The sequence below is a fragment of the Ptiloglossa arizonensis genome, chromosome 13 (assembly GCF_051014685.1).
Source record: "Ptiloglossa arizonensis isolate GNS036 chromosome 13, iyPtiAriz1_principal, whole genome shotgun sequence".
Classification (NCBI taxonomy): Eukaryota; Metazoa; Arthropoda; class Insecta; order Hymenoptera; family Colletidae; genus Ptiloglossa; species Ptiloglossa arizonensis.
In genome coordinates, this window is record NC_135060.1 from 444,661 (window position 1) to 463,502 (window position 18,842).

The following is an 18,842-nucleotide window of genomic DNA, read 5'->3' on the forward strand; positions in this document are numbered from 1 at the left end:
TTAAATAATATAATTAACAAGATCTATGAAATGTTACTCAAATAATAATCGATTGCGCGATGTTCGGACTATTTATTCAAGCATTGTAAAATGTGACAGAGTGCGTTCAAAAAAGACGTGTCAGAATATTCAATGATGATAGGCGAGCGCGGAGAAGAGGAAGTTAATCCTCTGGGGGTAAGTATCTTTTTCATTGTTAAAAAATAATTACCGTAATACGTTATTGAAATTATATTTATTAATCTCGGGCATCTTTTGTACCGAATCTCGGATTCTCGTGAGAAATGGAGAAATTAACGACGTCGTATTTTAATTATGGAAATAAGATGTAATATTGTTGTGAAAGCGACACGATACAATTTTGAGAATGCGAAATGCTTTTGCAAAAACTTGTTACAATAAATTCTTCGAATCTGCTGTGCTTGCGTTATTGCAAGTATTTTAAAAATATTAAAATTTCTCTTGTTCGTTTCCCGTACAAATGTGAGACTCGTTTCAGGTTGTACCTGCCAGGTCAGCATCATTGTACGTACATATTTACATACGCGAATTGAAATATATCTGTACTCTCGATGCAACCGTGTTAATAACAGCATTTTAACTGGAGATGGGAAAAATTCTTATTTATCGTTCGTTTCGTTTGAATCGTTGTAATATACATAGGCACACGTTCTTTGTGTTTGTTTTAATACCAGCGATTTCTCTTCCTATGTCCCCTTGGAATTAACAGTCCGTTAAATGGCTCATATACTAGCTTTTGGCGACTGTTACGGATATACGAATAGGGGAACAAACCACGTTGGGTGTCGAAACGAAGGTTGATCTTTGGGATCTCGGTTTAACGATGTAACATGTCTAATAAAAGTCTTCCACCGGTGTACTAAAACTATATATATATATATATATATATATTTCGAAAATTATTTCTGCCAATGTTGGTAACAACATTTGTCTATACATCGAAAATCTGATCGCGCTCTGCACGAGGTTTTTTCATCCTATATAGTCTGAAATAAAAAAGCTTATTATTTTTAGAAACAATAACATTGTAATCGTTGTTTCACATATAGACTACCGTAGTAATATCAGTGAGTTTTGTATTTCGAGAAAGAAGCAAAGTGGAAAGAAACCGATCGTAGCAATATGTACCACACTTCGTATTCGACAATTTTTGTTCGAAATAGTTTTCTCCGTAAGAAACGGTGTCTAAGCAATTTAGTTAGCAGATAGATCTCGGTGGGCCACCCGGTATATTGCTTTTCCTTTATCAATGAGAGGATTTCGGAAATCTTGTTGTTAAGATAGGGAGGATAATTACAGGAGTACGAGGGTGAGAGAAACGATCGAGGCGAGAGACACGGGCACGGGAAGACTTTGCTGCCTAATGGCGACATCTACATCGGCCAGTACTGCAAGGGATTGAGGCACGGTAAAGGCCTTTACGTGTTCAAAATCGGTGCTCGATACGACGGTGAATGGAGGCGCGGCTTGAAATATGGTCAAGGAACCTTCTGGTATCCCGATGGAACACGATACGAGGGTATGAAACCAACGTATGAAAATAGAATCCGATTCAAACTCGGAAATGTCGCGAGAGCGTGGGCAGATTGCGCATGTGTATACAATACGTCCTCGACTTGTGCGGTCAATTCGTTTCAAAGCTTTCCGCATAAGTCGAATCGTGCAGATAGTAAGTATTTTACTGTATTCCTATAAATAGCAATGTATTGCACGAAGAAAGAAAGATCAGTCGCGAGTTAACCCCCTTGAATGAATACCAGTCTTAACCGTACGAATTCTCGGGGCCAAATTTAAATTTATAAAATATATTTCGCGAGTATAATCTTCCCCCATTTTTTGAGTTTATACAATTACTTTGCAAGTATGCCATATCGTAAACCACACGATTTTCATGAATAAATTAAATGCAAACTAAAATATTTTAGTTTCCTTTGTAGAAATTTTGACAAAATTCAATGCGTGATCTTGAGCAGACATTTGCTTTAACCCATTCGGTCGTTAGTTATTCTTATTTTACTTCAATGTTCGTAAGGTGAGACTAATACTACGGTTATAACCATAATACTTTTCATTTGGTGCGTATAAATAGAAATTATGATCGAAAACTGTTCGAGATTGATAACTACGAGTCTGAGACTCGCATAGTGGAGAGTTTTGGTCCAGATTATGCACCACGGGTCTGTTACGTACATAAATCTTCCAGATGCACTTTTCTGAAAGACCAAGACACTGTTGCATAATATTATAGAATACACGTGTGAATATTTCAACGTCACTTTAGGATTACCCGGTATAGGCGACTAAACTTTTCGCAGGCGAGTGGAAGCACGACACGCAACACGGCTTCGGTGTATATTATTATGTAAACGGAGATGTTTACGAAGGCTCATGGAAAAAGAATTTTCGACACGGCATGGGCTCTTATCTTTACGCTGACACGAAGACGAAATTCATGGGCACGTGGATCGTGGATCGCATGCAAGGACCGGGGCAATTGATTCATCCGCGGCATCGCTTCCACGGATTTTGGGAATTAAATTTGGTAAACTAATTGTCGAAGGTTTCAAGAACTGATAAAAGTTGAAGAGAAACGCAAAAACATAGAAATACGAGTAATTATTTAGAAATTTCGCTCGAAATAACTTTATCCTCCACATGTATAATATATCTATACCGCCATGAACGTGCATATACGGTGACAATTTAACGTGGCAGGTACACTTCTGAGCAGAGGAAAAAGTTTTATTCAAAATTTTGTCCTCTACAACATCTATTCACAAATTATAGGCCAAATTTCTAAACGATTACCGAAATATGCCATTGAGAATAATTACAATTACAGCCATACGGTCGCGGATGCTTCACTTTTGAGAATGCTTGCATGCAACATGGCCACTACGTCCACGTTAAAGATCTCGAATTCGGCGAGACGCAGAATGAAATCGTTGAAGTAAAGATTATACTCCAATACAAATTTTTAGATAGACAACGAATGAACGATTGTCTTGCACTTTCGACAGAATCGAGTGTAAATACAGAGGAATCCGATTATTATAATCACGCGTGATATGTTATCGATCGGATATCGTTATCATAATGGTTGGTCTTGAAACACTTCACTCGTTCGTCTATTCCAAACACTTCAGATTTTCTCCGGACCACGCGCAATTCCTTTCATTCACAGACTCGTTACTTCGATTGCTTTTGTTCGATCGAATTATGATAAATAAACATCAACGTATTGCGAAACGCTGTGAATGTCGACGATTTCAATGAATTTTTATTTCAAAGCGCGATTGCTATTAATGTTTACGCGAGTTCCGAATATTAAGGTTACAATATGCATTTTATTTATGCATTCGTGTCACTTTTAATGTAACAGGAATCAATGGACGCAAAAACTGAAGCATCGTCGTTGAAACCTCTTCCTTTGAAAAAAGATGTTATTCCCTTGTGGCGAGCACGTTGTATTACACCGTATAATCCTGATCTATTACCACCGGAACCGGTTCCTCTGCAAGAAGAGGTATTAATATGTTATAATTAATTAACGATTGATTTTAATTGCATATTTCACCTTAGCTACGCGACCAAGTATCTTTCAAATAATATATTTAATTCCAATTATCGAAAAAGAAACCTATACGTTGGTCCAGAAATAATGCATTCTATAGCTCCCTTTATGGAGTTATTTTAATGTTTCCTAAAAAGAGACATATTAAACATAGTATATTTGATCCTTGTTTCATTAATATACGTTTATCATAGATAAAGTTAATATTTTTTTAAATATACATATATATATATATATATATATATATATATATATATATATATATATATATATATATAACCAAAGGTGTGATTATTATCAACGAGATAGCAAAAACAGGAAGCACGGATTACCATGAGAAATAATTATTTAACGTTACGTAGTGTCTAAATTAAATATTGGGAAGTTATTTCACGATATCCGGTTTCGCTGTTCAACAAATTCGTCCGGATGTCCAGAACGTTACGGAAAACGGAAGTAGACGAGATGAGCGATCTAAATTGATTGCTTGCGGTCTGATGAGAACTTCCGGTCGCTTGCATTTCGATCTGACAGAATCTGAACTGTGTATTCGTTAATCAAATTACGATATCCGTATCAAAATCTCTTCTACTTTATGTAACACGTCCTTTCTCGCGCTACGATGAACAATCGAATTATCCAACGAGCTATCTTCGTTAAACACAGTCAATATAGCTCGACATTGTATTGAATTAAAATATTCGTTATAATTTTTCTAAATTTTCAGGTATCTCTGGACTCTATAGTAAATAAATGTTCCGAGGAATTGAGCGAAAAACAACAATATTTACAATATCCAGGGGAATATCGTGGAGAATACGAACAAGAGAAATTTTATGAAGAAAACGACAACGAAAACGAAACAATCTCAGAAAAATAAAGCGCAACAAAATCATCTACCATTTCCCTGTTATGTTTATTCATCGAAAAGTCTCGTAAGTTTAATAGATGTCATTGAATTGTCAGTCGAGAAAGTAGAAGTTTCTTAGACTAAATATTTTTTAATAGATTATTTTAAATAATTGTCCAATGGAATACAACTTTGCCAGCGGTACGCTTTGACAGAAGAACAAGAAGAACAAATTCAACTACCGATGATGTAGCATAAAGTATCGAATATTAATGTATCGCTACACCCTCTGCACGCTATAGCAATAAACGATTCGATGAATTGTACGGTACAAGATTTGTATACTCGATTATATTGTACATCTGAAACAAAGGGTTAAAATGTTTTTAAGCAATTTATTTAGGAAATTATAATAATAAATGTGCGTATGTGCTCACATTAGATAGTATAATAATAACTTATTGTACAGCCACGCGTAGTTCTTATTTAAAAAATTGCATCGTCAAAGTGTCCGTGTTACATTAAAATAGCAACAAATAGAACGTGGGTTTGTGTCTACATAGCTAAGCGTAGACGTTCAAATTAATACAATAGCAGTCTCTATTCAGTTTACTTCGAAAAACTTTTACATAGTCGTAGATACAAATGTTTACGTTTCTATGTTGAAACCACAGGCTCGCTCATCGTCCGTTATGCGTGCGTAAAGTATTTCCGTCGACGTAAACATATACATCGCTACGGTCCTCGAGTATTTACAGTTGTTAAGCGGGACTTAATGGGAAGACGAAAATCTTGTTAAAAAGTAGGTAAAGATGTATGAAGGTGGAAGAAAGGTTGTACATTAATGTCAATAATACTGTAACCGAGCGTCGCGCGTTACTTAATGAACAATATATAAACAACGTTGAAATCTCGAGAGCAACTGCCGTGAAACAACTCGATAGTTGTCCTGTCGACAATTAACATCTGTCCGTCTCCATTTATTGACATACCCATTGGAACATTGATAGAACATAATAGAAAATTATAATATGTACAATATTATTCCTCCTCCTCTTAAAAGCTGCTGTCTGAAATAAAAATTTCCACAACCATATATGCCCTCGTTACATTCGATCCGAATATTGTACACCTTAACGTTTATTCAATCGAAGTTGACCAACTTCTCACTATGCCAGACCCTCGCTCTTTGTTTTCAGTCTTGCGACTTTAGACTTGAACACCCCTATTCTCTACGACGGAATTCTCTCCTCGTCTTCTACGACGAAACGTTCTCTTCTCGAGCGAAGGCTGATAAGCGATTTACGCAAAAAACCGTACGGCCCCTACAACTTTTATTAATTTTTAATCTTTAGATCTTAACACTATTTTCCAACACAATCATATACATATGTACTCGGTGCTTTAACACTTTTCATCATCTTCGTTCAAGATATCCACCACTATGCCCAAATACCAATTAAACACGACAATTTGTTTAAAATTGTAGCCTCCAACAATACTAATAAATACTGATATAGAAATATTTTCGAAATATTAAAAAAGTTGTCCCATATATTTTAATCGTTTTGAGTGCCAAGAGCTTTTTGCAAAAGTCCGATCGAATAATGCCAATCGACGCGATCGCATTTATTTTCTTCCCTATAGGATACCCATAGACAAAATGCGAGTGTGCAGTCAGTGAGACTCTACGGACTTACGAGCTACCACTTTTAATAACTGAACACGTAAAATGCAATCGCGTCGCGTGGAACTGTAACGATTAATATAGTTTATCCCTTAGTCTATAACGAATATAAAATGATTATTCGACTACATTGACATGATGGTTCAATGGAGGTCGAAAGTTTGAAACAACGGAAGAGAGGGTAAAAGAATAAAAAAGGTGTTGCGATACGTCGCAGTCTTTTAACAATACGCTGTTTATACAAGTGGACGAACGTTTTCACTTGTAAAAACTGTTAAACAGCTGCCATTAGATGTCACAAAATTGTGATAGCAACATCACTGTAAAATTTGTTAAATGTATCACAATGTTCGATGACACTCTTGTGTTCGAATCTGTATGACACGTCTTGAGATCCTATATGAATAATAATATCATATGGCTTGACCGACGTACATTTGACATTTCAATAGCAAAATACTCCGATGTACAACTCTATGATCCCTTGGCACAATGTTAAAAAACTTCGCGATTATTGTGAAATATACAAAGCTTTGAATTGATTAAAATTTCTTCCCTCGTTGCATCAATTTTGAAAGCTCGAACAATTTTGTAATGTTGATTGAAGTAATTCTTGGTCAGAGTGTAGTGTCGTAACCTTCAGAAATATGGTGTACTTCAAAAATCAAGAACTGGTGCCACAAACGAGTATAACTATCGAATTACGAAATTTGAGCGCATAATGTGTGCGTTCAACGTGCAAACGATCGGTTTATAAACTGCTGTTTAAGCATCTAAGGTACGTAAGGGTGGATGAATTTTTGTGCCCTGTTACATCATTCATATCCACAGACATTTTTTCCTAATAACACTCGTCCTTTTGTTCCGAAAATAATAACTTATTAAATGACTGTTTCTCACAATAAACCGAGATTGTGATTTTTCACATTCAATCGGACACAATACTTGTTACTGTACTGATACAAAGAAAAACCATTATCACTCCACAGTATATGTATACTATTGTAATTAACCAAAAGGCAAATAAATATAATGTTTTATTACAGTATTGTCCAATGGTTGGATCATAATTTGGTTCGTATTCCTTATACACCCACACTGAGCCTGTGAAATCCAAAAACTATTAAAATGACGCAGCCCTAAATATCACGATGAACATTAAGTAAAACATTGATCGTGTTACTAACCTAGGATAAACCAAGCAAGCATAAAACAGTCTATTAATGTTCGCATGGGAGACAGTCGTATCCTTTCTTCCTCTTGTTCTTCTCGACATTTGCATACTCTTGCTGAAAAAACTAATAATAGTCTGAATAGACCAAAAGCACCATCTATTAATAAAAACACAGGAATATATTCTCCTTGTGGACAATCATTAATATAAAGTCCTCCAATAACCACCATACTTATTGGAATAGCTATTGTTACTACTAGAACAATAGTACATCCAACTGAAATCAACGAGACATTAGATTAGTAAAACTTTTCTCTACGATATGTATTAAATTATAATTAATGTTTTTGCTTACTAGTGCCCAATAATAAGAGAGTTACATTTTTCAAAAAATCAAGCACTCCTTTTGAAACTCTATGTGCTTCTCTAATACGACCAAACAATGAATCATAGGATGGAGGTGGAGCTAAAAAATAGAAATAATTACTTTTTAAAATATTAATAATATAATTCATTTTATGAAATTAAAATTAAATTAGCATGTTTTTATAGGAGTACACTGAATAATTCTAGAATATATAGTTACAAAGGGTTTAATTAAATTTCCATTGTTAGAAACACTGTTTACCATTTGGATCTATTGTTGCTTCCTCGTAAGAAGGGGGTGCACCACGATCGTTACTTAAAGTAGACGGATGACCCAAAGTAAAATTAATGTTATATTGCGAAGGCAGAGGAGTATTACAAGTTGTTATTTGAGTACTTGTTCCAGGGTTTACATTCTGATTTACATTGATGGAATTACTTTGACTTATTTGACTTAACGGCATTTCTTCGCGTATGTTTTCTGCTTGAAGCCAATGCATATAGTTCACATTAAAAATTTCGTGATGTTTGGCCGTTGCCGCTATCGACAACAGCACACACGTATCTTTATAACCTATGAACAGTTCTTGCTACATGAATGTTGTAAACGTAGCCTAAAATCGCATATTGCGTATGTGCACGCACTAGACAGTATAATAACTTATTGTATAACCATGCGTAGATCTTATTCAAAAAATTGTTTCGTCAAAGTGTTCGTGTCACATCGAAAAAACAACAAATACAACGCAGGTATATGATCGCATAACTAAACGTAGACGTTCAGATCATTATAGTTACAGTCTCTATTCGGTTTACTTTGAAAATCTTTTACATAGTCGTAGATACAAGTGTTTCCGTTTCTATGTTGAAACCGCAGGCTTGCTCATCGTTCGTTATGCGTACAAACGTGCGTAAAGTATTTCCGTCGACGTAAACATGTACATCGCTACGGTCTCGGATATTTATAGTAGTTAAGCGGAACTTAATAAGAAAACGAAAATTTTGTTCAAAAGTAGGTAAAGATCTATTAAAGGGGAAGGAATGTTATACATTAATATTGATAATATTGTAATTCAACAATACCATTTACGCCGGCCACAGGGTAAAATTATCGCAAATATATAATACATGAAAAATTAATGAACAAGAACGCATCTCGTTGAAATCTCGAGATACGGCAACTGCTATGAAACAGCTTTTTAGCTATCTTATCAACTAATAGCTACTCGTTTCTATCTATTGACATATCCATTGGAACATTGATAGGATATAATAGAAAATTATAATATGTACAATATTATTCCTCCTCCTCCTCTGAATAGTTGCTGTCTGAAAAAAAATCTCCACAACCATATATGCCCTCGTTACATTTAATCCGAATATTGTACATTTTAACGTTTATCAATCGAAGTTAACCAACTTCTCATTATGCCAGACCCTTGCTCTTTTTTTTCTCTTGCAACTTCAGACTTGAACACCTCTTTTTTCTACGACGGAATTGTCCTCTCGCCTTTCACGACGAAACGTCCTCTTCTCGAATGAAGGCTGATAAGCGATTTACGCAAAAAACCGTACGGACTCTACTTCTATTAATTTTTAATCATTAAATCTTAACACTATCTTCCAACCCAATCATATACATATTTACTCGGTGCTTTAACACTTTTTATCATCTTTGTTCAAGATACCCACCACTATGCCCAAATACCAATTAAACACGACAATTTGTTAAAAATTGTAGTCTTCAACAATACTAATAAATACTGACATAAAAATAATTTCGAAATATTTATGAAATATTTTCGAAATATTAAAAAAGTTGTCCCATATATTTTAATCGTTCTGAGTGCTAAGGGCTTTTTGAAAAAATCCGATCGACGTTTTCTTCCCTATAGGATACCCATAGATAAAATGCGAGTATGCAGTCAGTGAAACGCAATTTTAGTCTATAACGAGTATAAAATGATTATTCGTCTACATTGACATGAAGATTGAATGGAGGTAGAAAGATTTGAAACAACGCAGAAGAGGGTAAAAGAATAAAAAAGGTGTTGCAATACATCACAGTCTTTTAACAACATGCTGTTTATACAAGTGAATGAACGTTCTTGCTTGTAAAAACTGTTAAACAGCAGCCATTAGACATCACAACATTGTGATAGCAACCTGACTGTCAAATTTGATGACTGTATCACAATGTTCAATGACACTTTTGTACAACTCTTGTACAAAATACTCTGATATGCAATTCTATGATCCCTTGGCACAATGTTAAAAAACTTTGCAATCATGTGAAATATACAAAGCTTTGAATTGATTAAAATTCTTTCTTTTGCTGCATCAATTTTGAAACCTCGAACAATTTTGCAATGTTGATTGAAGTAATTCTTTAATTCAGTGTGCAAACAATCAGTTTATAAACTGCTGTTTAAGCATCTAAGGTACCTAAGGGTGGATGAACTTTTATGCCCTGTTACATCATTCATATCCACAGACATTTTTTCCTAATAACACTCGTCCTTTTGTTCCAAAAATAATAAGTTATTTTATTAAATGACTGTTTTTCTCAATAAACTGAGGTCATGATCTTTCACATTAAATTGGACACAATAATTGTTACTGCAGTGTTGCAAAGTAAAACCATTATCACTCCACAGTGTATGTATACTATTGTAATTAACCAAAAGGCAAATAAATATGTTTTATTACAGTATTTTTCAATGGACGGATCATAATTTTGTTCGTATTCTTTATACACCAACACTGAGCCTGTGAAATCCAAAAACTATTAAAATGACACAGCCCTAAATATCACGATGAACATTAAGTAAAACATTGATCGTGTTACTAACCTAGGATAAACCAAGCAAGCATAAAACAGTTTATTAATGTTTGCAAGAGAAACTGTCGTATTCTTTCTTTCTCTTGTTCTTCTCGACATTAGCATACTTTTGCTAAAAAAAACTAATAACAGTCTGAATAGACCAAAAGCACCATTTATTAATAAAAATAAATTATGTTCGATTTAGATTACGTTCTAAATCACGATTAATTCGGAAGCTTACATTTACGCCACATAAACCATATGCGGCGTATGTATATATTAGATTTCGTATCGAATACTATATATTGATATTTCGATGTTAGCAAGTGCAATCGATATTAAGTCGATAGTTCAATTATAAATGGGGTATAATTTAAAATTTTCGCACTATTAATCTAAATACAAATATTTCAAGAAGTGTTACAAACTTAACGTTTCAGTAATTGTTGAAGGATAACAAAAAAGGAGTTCATATACATCTACATACGTATATATTTTTTGTCCTCGTTTGAAACAATAAATTCTATTCTTTTTTCTTATCACTTCTATTCTATTGTTAAATTTACAATATACCTACTTGTGGTCATATCGATGCGTACACAGATATCAGTTTTTGTTTTAAATTAGTACAATAGAGTCATTTTTTATTCAGAGGTTGATTATTGCAAATCAATATTTTCTTTTTAAATTTATCAAAATTATTACGAAGTTAGCTTATTTTTTTTAAACAAAAATTTACGAAATGATGTATAAACAACTGGCAATGTTGGGACAAAATTTGTTTTTATCAATACCAGATAACATCTTTACACCCCTTCTAAAGGATGATGTGAACAAGTCTAAGTAGAACATTCCGGGAATATTGTTGCAATATTTCAATTACAGCAATCTGTACGCGTGTAAACGAAGTTTTCTATATTATTTAATCATAATATATACATTTTTATATATACAAAAAAACGTAAGGCATTGCCTAAATGTAACCAGCGCAACGCATACCGATCCTTAAATTCCATCGGAATTGATTTTATAATTTATTAAATTGAATTTCCAACAAGGACTCGTACTTCGATATATAGAGGAAGGTTGAGAATAGTGGTCATTTAAAAATAAAAAATTCTGCTTTATTTTAAACAATTTTGTTTGACATTTTATTTTCCGATGATCAATGTAATAATAAAAACTACTGTTAAATTATTCATATTTTTTTACGTTACAAATATTTTTTGCCCCCTTTCACTTCACCTCCTGATGGTCACGCATCCCACTTTGAGTAGTTGTGCAATAGACAAAAAGATTAAGATGTGATGTCTCGTTCGAATTTTTTCGTATTTTGTACGTTATCGTAGAATATTCTTTTTATTCGTTTAATATTATTTCTCACGGTAAAATATCACGCAATCATTGTTACAAAGAATTTATTTCGAGGAATTATACTTTAATGAAACGCTATTGTTCAATGTTTATCGTTATAAAACAGTTGATTATGTAGAAAATATAACGCACACTAATGCATTTGCGAACTTAAATACGAGTGATGCGCTGACCGCGGTACAGTGATATTTTGTTTGCAATTACTAAACAGCTTCGAGTTAAAACGTTGCAATGGAGCCTTCGTTTGTAGAATTCTTATTAGTGTTTATTTTATGTATTTCTACATGGTCGTGTATCGAGGTAATATAGAGAATTTTAAATCCGAAATAAATTTTTTTATCCATAAAAAAACATCTATGTTATATGTACGTACCATAGAAAGTTTTCTTATTAATAATAAGAAAGTATTTCGTTATAATATTAAGAAAATTTAATCGAAATTTGTTCTTTCTATGTTGACTTTTTGTAATAACTTTTCTTTGTATTTATTAGGCTGAAAATAAGGTCACAGTAACTGATTTCAAGGTAGAGGTTGTCAGTGGTAATGGTGTAATTGATTCTTGGACTGCCGATTTGGGGAGTAATGGCCTTGCTTCGGTTATTAATATTAAAAATAATTGTCCAGGCGCGGTACAGGTACTACCGATTCAAATTTAAGTGTCTCTGAATAGGTTTAAAAAACAAATTGTAAACTGCAAATAAAGTCGATTAAAGTAATTAATTTTTTTCTAGGCTGAAATAAGAGTACTGAAAGACGATCAAATTATTAATTCAAACGTTCAAAATATGAAACAGCCAATAAAAGACTTCGAAAGTTATAATATGTGTGCTTCGATAGACGCCCCGGACACTGATGACGAATCGTGTTCTATAGCTCAGGTAAAAAAATGTGCGCAACGATACGCGCTTTCGAGCCACAGTTCTGGATAAAATGCGCGTAATACAAGATTTACTTACAGTTACCCTATTTCATTCACTCTCGATCTATACCATTCACTTTTCGACGTCTAACATTCAATGTTTTTCGTCCCCAAGAATGGATGTGTGTCTCTTTAAGTTTATATATACACGTGAACTATATTTTTTTAGGGTGAGCAAACAGTCAAAGATTGCGACGTAAGTTCATGGTTCAGCGACATGGATCCTGGTTCGTACATAGCTGAATGTGACTTCAAAGTCAAAAATGAATTATCTGCTACTGCCTATATTTATGTAACGGTTGAAAGTCAATAACGAGACAAATGTTGTCTCCGTTCACAATAGTTGCAAAAGCATTCCGAAATTAATTTTCGTGAATATATGTAGCATATAGTATTGCAAAAGAAGTCGATTATATTTTCGGTAAATAAATAAAAAACCTTGCATATATATAAATACTTATTGTTTTTATTCAATTTAGTAATATTGTATTTCCTTTTCGTCACTGTGTACTTCAAAGTCTCCATTTTGTTTTCAAGTGAATATTTTTTACTTATGATACGAATCAAAATTTAATTGAAATTACCATTATCATTTAATAAACGGATACTTACGACTTTGAATACTCATTTAATCCAATTGGATTCTATATTGACAAGAATGCCACTGTTTCTGTACATTTTTTAATTGTTTAACGCAAATTCAAGTATCTTGTGAGATGAATAATTATATTATTTTGAATGTAACTATATAGATCCTCTACCAGAGTTTGGGCTATTCGAATAATCATTAAAATATAAATTTATTTTAATAAATTCCTTTAAGTTTACATATAAGTTGAATATTATTTGTATACATTACTTTCAAATTTACAAATAAATTGGACATTATTCGTTAAGTAAAGAATATTGTTTTTCGAATAAAAATATATTTGAGTCAATTTCTATTCGAATAATTTCTTTAGGATTATGAATAAAATTGATACTGTTTATAAAAAACGAATAAATTTGTTTCAAATATTATTTCAAATAAAACGTTAAAATGTTTCAAGCACGTTATATTATTTTATGATTATTTCATTTTCTATGTACTACTCTTGTTTCATGAAATAATTATGATAATAATAACTTTATATTTGAAATAATGAACCACTTTTGAAAAAAAGATACTAATATAATAAAATTATGACTCATAGAAAAAAAATTAATTTATATAAATCACAAATATATACAGCGTTTCATAGGTTTGTATATAAACTTTTTATAAACAAATAATTATTAACTATATCAATTCTTAAAAAATTTGTGCACATTAATTTACATATTTACAAGTGCTTCATAAATTGTTTATAGTTTTTAAAAATTGACAAAGTTGATTTATTTATAAAAAATTTGTATACAAATTAAACTTTCAAGCCACAAAGTTATTTTTAAGAATATTTAATTATTTCAAAAACAAATTATTCTCATAGTTATTTCATAAAGTAAATAGCTATAGCAGTCAATATTATTTAATAATATAAAATTTAGCAATTAAAAATAATAATTACAGACTTCTTATACAATCTTAAATAAGTATTAATATATACTATGGTAGAAAACGAAACATACATCTGTAAATTTTAGTAATAAAGTACATATTATATGAATCAATAATCGTATTATTGTATTACAATTATATCTTTATAATAATCTGTATTAACAATCGTTATAATTATAAGAAAAAACCTATCTATAATAATTAAATAATACTAATCATTCCGACTTTTCAGAGGAGTCAATAGCTTATATGGAGAAGAAACTGGCGTTGTATAAGTGCTTTCCGGAAGTTCCAAAATGTTTTCCTTCCCCTTGCTGAACACACATTTTTCTTCTGTTTTCAATTTTTCTATAATTTTTTGCTGATTTCCTATCGTCCTTATCTTGACACGTAAGTCCTAAAACATTTTTAATAAGATTTGCAACAAGACGATATAATATTAATATTCAAAATTAACGTAATAAAATGACAAATAATCAATAATAGAACCAATTCTACAAATATTAAACGATCCGGTCCAAAAATTATAATCAGACGTACCTCTTCTAGTTGATTGATTTTATCTTTTAACTGAGACACGTGCTTAATTCTTTGCCTATGATTCTGATGGCCAATTAATTCAGCATACTTTTCATTAATCTCTTGATAATTTTTTGCAAGGCGCTCATTATATTCGAGAAGCCTTTTTATTTCCCTAAGCCAAAAAAATATTATTTCATTATTTAATAAAAAAATTTATAAAACAGATAATCTACATAAAAAAAACTTACTCTTCAGCTGCTACTCGACGGAATTTTTCTTCATCAAATAACTTAGTCATATCCTATACATAAATAATAATTTAATAAGTATATTAGTGTATTAAAATACATATTCTGATACTGATATTTTCAATCGAATTTTTTGTTTTTTTTTCATATATTGAAAGTATTTTATGTAAATCCATATATAAAATACCAATTACCTGTATAACATTGTCTCTTTCTTCAAAATCTTTAATTTTACCAGAAAGTTCTTGAATTTTAATATCTGCCTAAAAATATCACATGCCATTAGAAAATGCTTTGTATTCACATTCTATTATACAAAAAATGTATCGCATAAGAATATTGAAAGTCTACCTCATGTAAAGCAAATGCTTGTTTTATCGATTGAAACTCTATTTGTTGATTAGTCTCTATAACTGCATTCCTAGCTTTCAGTAGATCGTTAAGCTTACTGTTTTGTAATTCATATTGTGCAATTGCACTCTCTTGACCAAGATTCTTTTCTTCAGACTTAAGTAACAGATCTTCTACTTTATTGAGATGATTAACCTTTTCGTGAAGTTGGTGTTTCAACTAATATTTTAAATTAAATAATTATTTGAGTCAGTTTATTCTAAATGATACTCATTAAAAAATAATTATAGTACAAAAAAAATAAATAAAAAACACCTCAGCTTCTTTTTTGTCACATTCAGCTTTTAATTGCACTTGTACTTGTAGTGTTACTATTTTCGTTATTGCTTGTTTTAAATCTTCAATTTTAGCTTCAAATACAGATTTAATAGACTCCACCTCGGATAAACGTTTACTTTCTAGATGATTGACCAATCCTTTTTTAGCATGTAGTTTTTCCATTGAAGCGTGAACCACTATATGTGCTACTTGTGAATTGTGGCACATCATACTCAATAAATCGCGATGCTTATTTATACAATCTTCACTATGCTTTAAGTCGGATTTCAGCCACTCCACTTCACTATTACTTTGAGTTAAATGTTGTGCTAAAGCAGCAACTGCTGCTTGTTTTTCAGCCATTACAACTTCGAAACTACAGAACATTTTAATATTTCCAATGTATGCATACATTTTAACATATTTGCATATATTCAAATAAAAAGTTGTACCTCATTTTCCTGGATAACATATCTGCCGCTTCCGATTCAATCTGACCTATCACAATACTTAATTCTTCTTTTTCCTGCACTAATTCAGTTTTTACTCTATCAAGTTCCATTTGCAAACTTAGACCAGTACTCTCCTAAATTTAACACATTGAATAATTTAAGGTAATATTACTCATATAATTAATTTATTAATACTATTTGTAGTATATATGTATACAAGCAACACATGTAATATTAATTACCTGTGTTTCTGCAGAAGACTTTAACTCTTCAAGAATTTCAAGAAGTCTGCTAATCTCATTGTTTTTTTGCACAAGTTTTTCGTCTAATGTTACTTGTTCCTCTTCTACTCGTGTCATATATACTTTATATCTGTCCGCAATCAGTTCCATTTCCTCTTCTACAAAAATCTTTGTTTCTCTGATTATGGCATTTACCTACATCAACAAGCGTGTATTAAAAACTGAAGATAGGTGTCTTTAAATAAAAGCACAAATATTTGGCAAATATCACAGAAATTAAAAATTCTAAAAGAACTCTAAACAAGATGCAATATCACTAGTCAAAATTTGTACATACGCATCATACAGTTGTTAAAACTTCTTTAAAATACTAAATGTAATTTTTATTGAAATGTTAAGAAAGAGCACTCAGGGATGTTCTGTATTTTATGCACATGAAACCTGCTTACCATCACATTGCTTTCAGTGATTGTTCTTTTCAGTCTTGCCTCATAATCAGTAATTTCATCAGTTAAACGAGTAATACAAGATTGGAGCTTAGATTTATCTTGTTCTAACGAACGAACTTCACATTTGTGACTTTCAGTTAACTCTTCCAACTTTGTTTTGAGATCTTGTTCTAGTGCTTTAGTTGTCTGAATATTGCAGTCTTCTTTCTCTGAAATCTCCGACAATTGACCTTGTAGGTGCTTAATTTCATCTTGATATTTTTTAACGTGGCTGTTTACTACTTCTTGTTGCATTTTTGTCTAGAAATAAAAATTAGGGATTAAAAAACTACATAATCATAAAAATAAATACTTTTAATTATAAAATATATTCTATAACCATTGTTTCTAAATCTTTTTTGTGTTGATCTTCAACTTCAACATGTTTTCGACGTAACTCCTCTAATTGGAATTTTAATGTTTGTACTTCATCCTGCCCATCTTTTACACATTTTCCAAGCTCTTCTATAATTTTATTCTTATTAGAACATTCTACTTCAAGATCTGCAAGATGGTATTCAGATTTATACTTTAAATTTTTATCATTGATTGGAATAAGTGTACGTGGCATTATTTTGGAACAAGGTTTTGTAGTAACTTTTTTACGTAGAAATTGAGGCTGTAAATAAATATCAGTTTATTAGAGTTAAAGTTTATTCCAAAAAGATATTAATATTATAATTTATTATATTATTCACATAAATTTTGATTACTTACCGTTTTAAAATTTGGCTCTACATTACCTGTACTTTTGGATAGACCTAAAAACTCACATTCAGCACTACTTATACTTTTATCGTTAAATCTCTCTGATTTGCCAATAACAGACCCATGCACTGTAGCATCAAATTTTGGATCATATGCACCTGGTGCTGGCACATCATCTATAAAGTTAATTATTTACATTCTAATTATTCATTATTCTCATAACACAGATTTTATATTAAAATCCAATAATAATAACAAAAACTAATATGCTTTCCATAAATACAAAACAAAAGTATAGCATAATAGTTATTAAAAATTTGGAGTATTTTCTTCATTGGATCCAATATTATCCAATATCTTAACAGACATTTATACTAAATATGTACATAAATAAATGATTACTTACTAATGAAAAGATAAAAATAACATAAAATTTTGAAAACGATTGCATTTTGATAATATATTATATAGTTGTACATTCACAATATTACACATTACTATGAAAAAGAAACTGTGTTAATTTAGCTTTTAATCATCATTAATTTATATAACTATAAAAAAATTTTGTATTATTGTTTATTTTATTTAGAAAGAAAGTTTCCAGCAATATATGCTAAATGAAAAGATTGATTTTAAGATGATTTTAAGAAAAAAACAATTCATACCAAAAATGATAATGATGTTATTAACGTATTTTTATAATAACAAAAATTATATGTTCATATTCCGTATACACTAAAGAAACATAAAGAAATGTAACATAGCACTTACTTCCAAATTCATTAAATCTTTGAATTCTGGCTTTTGAAAACGACATTGTGAAGTGTTTCTTATGTATTTGAAGAAAATAAACAATCGACCGAAGCAGCGTAAATACTAATTTATTGATTGACACTCAAGAAATCGTGATTTTTAAAAAGAATAAAGTTATTTTTATACGTTTATCCCTTTGAACTTTAATCCTCAAATATGTGAGAAAGATTACTCTTCTTCAAACGCTCCTTCGTCCGGAAAATTGCACTGGTTTTTCAGATTTAAAATAACAGTTACAAAACACTGAAACAGCAACGAATCAACGGGTGCGTTATATAAGTGACCAATCCGATACAGCTACATTTTGCTATACAACGTTAATTTCCTATTGGTTAATTTTCAGTGGTAAAAAAGATTCGAAATATAAACTCTT

At 31.5% G+C, this 18,842-nt stretch overlaps 4 protein-coding genes across 9 annotated transcripts; 2 read left to right on the forward strand and 2 right to left on the reverse strand.

Moving 5' to 3' along the window:
• Positions 1–117: 117 nt before the first annotated feature.
• On the forward strand, positions 118–5,541 carry LOC143153810 (uncharacterized). Of its 2 annotated transcripts, XM_076325382.1 has the most exons (7): positions 118–177; positions 1,321–1,690; positions 2,337–2,563; positions 2,864–3,049; positions 3,404–3,547; positions 4,323–4,530; positions 4,604–5,541. In XM_076325382.1, exons 1-6 carry the CDS (start codon positions 133–135, stop codon positions 4,473–4,475), a joined length of 1,125 nt encoding a protein of 374 aa, XP_076181497.1. In that variant the 5' UTR covers positions 118–132; the 3' UTR covers positions 4,476–4,530; positions 4,604–5,541. The 2 variants fall into 2 exon arrangements, with proteins under 2 accessions (XP_076181497.1, XP_076181496.1); XM_076325381.1 differs by lacking the exon at positions 2,864–3,049.
• Positions 3,282–10,754, reverse strand: LOC143153811 (uncharacterized). 5 transcript variants are annotated; one of them, XM_076325385.1, is made up of 8 exons: positions 10,525–10,754; positions 8,318–10,441; positions 7,935–8,246; positions 7,662–7,772; positions 7,320–7,583; positions 3,928–7,236; positions 3,599–3,724; positions 3,282–3,535 (listed from the first exon to the last, which is right to left on the reverse strand). In XM_076325385.1, the coding sequence occupies exons 3-6, from the start codon at positions 8,170–8,172 to the stop codon at positions 7,061–7,063; spliced, it is 789 nt and encodes a 262-aa protein (XP_076181500.1). In that variant the 5' UTR covers positions 8,173–8,246; positions 8,318–10,441; positions 10,525–10,754; the 3' UTR covers positions 3,282–3,535; positions 3,599–3,724; positions 3,928–7,060. The 5 variants fall into 5 exon arrangements, with proteins under 5 accessions (XP_076181500.1, XP_076181499.1, XP_076181498.1 ...); XM_076325384.1 differs by having other exon boundaries at positions 3,928–4,807; positions 4,883–7,236; positions 7,935–10,441; positions 10,525–10,753; XM_076325383.1 differs by having other exon boundaries at positions 7,935–10,441; positions 10,525–10,753.
• A 1,262-nt stretch (positions 10,755–12,016) lies between these two features.
• On the forward strand, positions 12,017–13,265 carry LOC143153812 (uncharacterized). The gene is made up of 4 exons (XM_076325389.1): positions 12,017–12,170; positions 12,363–12,506; positions 12,603–12,749; positions 12,960–13,265. Exons 1-4 carry the CDS (start codon positions 12,102–12,104, stop codon positions 13,101–13,103), a joined length of 504 nt encoding a protein of 167 aa, XP_076181504.1. The 5' UTR covers positions 12,017–12,101; the 3' UTR covers positions 13,104–13,265.
• Positions 13,266–14,395: 1,130 nt separating this feature from the next.
• Positions 14,396–18,764, reverse strand: LOC143153885 (uncharacterized). The gene is made up of 12 exons (XM_076325513.1): positions 18,428–18,764; positions 17,666–17,832; positions 17,289–17,567; positions 16,910–17,209; positions 16,461–16,655; positions 16,219–16,352; positions 15,764–16,142; positions 15,449–15,667; positions 15,292–15,360; positions 15,098–15,150; positions 14,868–15,021; positions 14,396–14,724 (listed from the first exon to the last, which is right to left on the reverse strand). Exons 1-12 carry the CDS (start codon positions 18,471–18,473, stop codon positions 14,539–14,541), a joined length of 2,181 nt encoding a protein of 726 aa, XP_076181628.1. The 5' UTR covers positions 18,474–18,764; the 3' UTR covers positions 14,396–14,538.
• Between the last annotated feature and the right edge of the window lie 78 nt (positions 18,765–18,842).

What these genes read in the sequence shown, in the direction of transcription:
- LOC143153810 (XM_076325382.1), top strand. Translation starts at nt 133, where the DNA reads ATGATGATAGGCGAGCGCGGAGAAGAGGAAGTTAATCCTCTGGGG. An exon ending in AGGAAGTTAATCCTCTGGGG is followed by an intron (nt 178 to 1,320) that starts GTAAGTATCTTT and finishes GGATAATTACAG; the next exon opens with GAGTACGAGGGTGAGAGAAA. An exon ending in GATTTTGGGAATTAAATTTG is followed by an intron (nt 2,564 to 2,863) that starts GTAAACTAATTG and finishes TTACAATTACAG; the next exon opens with CCATACGGTCGCGGATGCTT.
- LOC143153811 (XM_076325385.1), bottom strand. Translation starts at nt 8,172, where the DNA reads ATGCATTGGCTTCAAGCAGAAAACATACGCGAAGAAATGCCGTTAAGT. An exon ending in TCTCTTATTATTGGGCACTA is followed by an intron (nt 7,584 to 7,661) that starts GTAAGCAAAAAC and finishes CGTTGATTTCAG; the next exon opens with TTGGATGTACTATTGTTCTA. An exon ending in GCTTGCTTGGTTTATCCTAG is followed by an intron (nt 7,237 to 7,319) that starts GTTAGTAACACG and finishes TGGATTTCACAG; the next exon opens with GCTCAGTGTGGGTGTATAAG.
- LOC143153812 (XM_076325389.1), top strand. Translation starts at nt 12,102, where the DNA reads ATGGAGCCTTCGTTTGTAGAATTCTTATTAGTGTTTATTTTATGTATT. An exon ending in ATTGTCCAGGCGCGGTACAG is followed by an intron (nt 12,507 to 12,602) that starts GTACTACCGATT and finishes ATTTTTTTCTAG; the next exon opens with GCTGAAATAAGAGTACTGAA. An exon ending in AATCGTGTTCTATAGCTCAG is followed by an intron (nt 12,750 to 12,959) that starts GTAAAAAAATGT and finishes ATATTTTTTTAG; the next exon opens with GGTGAGCAAACAGTCAAAGA.
- LOC143153885 (XM_076325513.1), bottom strand. Translation starts at nt 18,473, where the DNA reads ATGTCGTTTTCAAAAGCCAGAATTCAAAGATTTAATGAATTTGGAA. An exon ending in ATGTTATCCAGGAAAATGAG is followed by an intron (nt 16,143 to 16,218) that starts GTACAACTTTTT and finishes AATGTTCTGTAG; the next exon opens with TTTCGAAGTTGTAATGGCTG. An exon ending in AAATCAATCAACTAGAAGAG is followed by an intron (nt 14,725 to 14,867) that starts GTACGTCTGATT and finishes AAAATGTTTTAG; the next exon opens with GACTTACGTGTCAAGATAAG.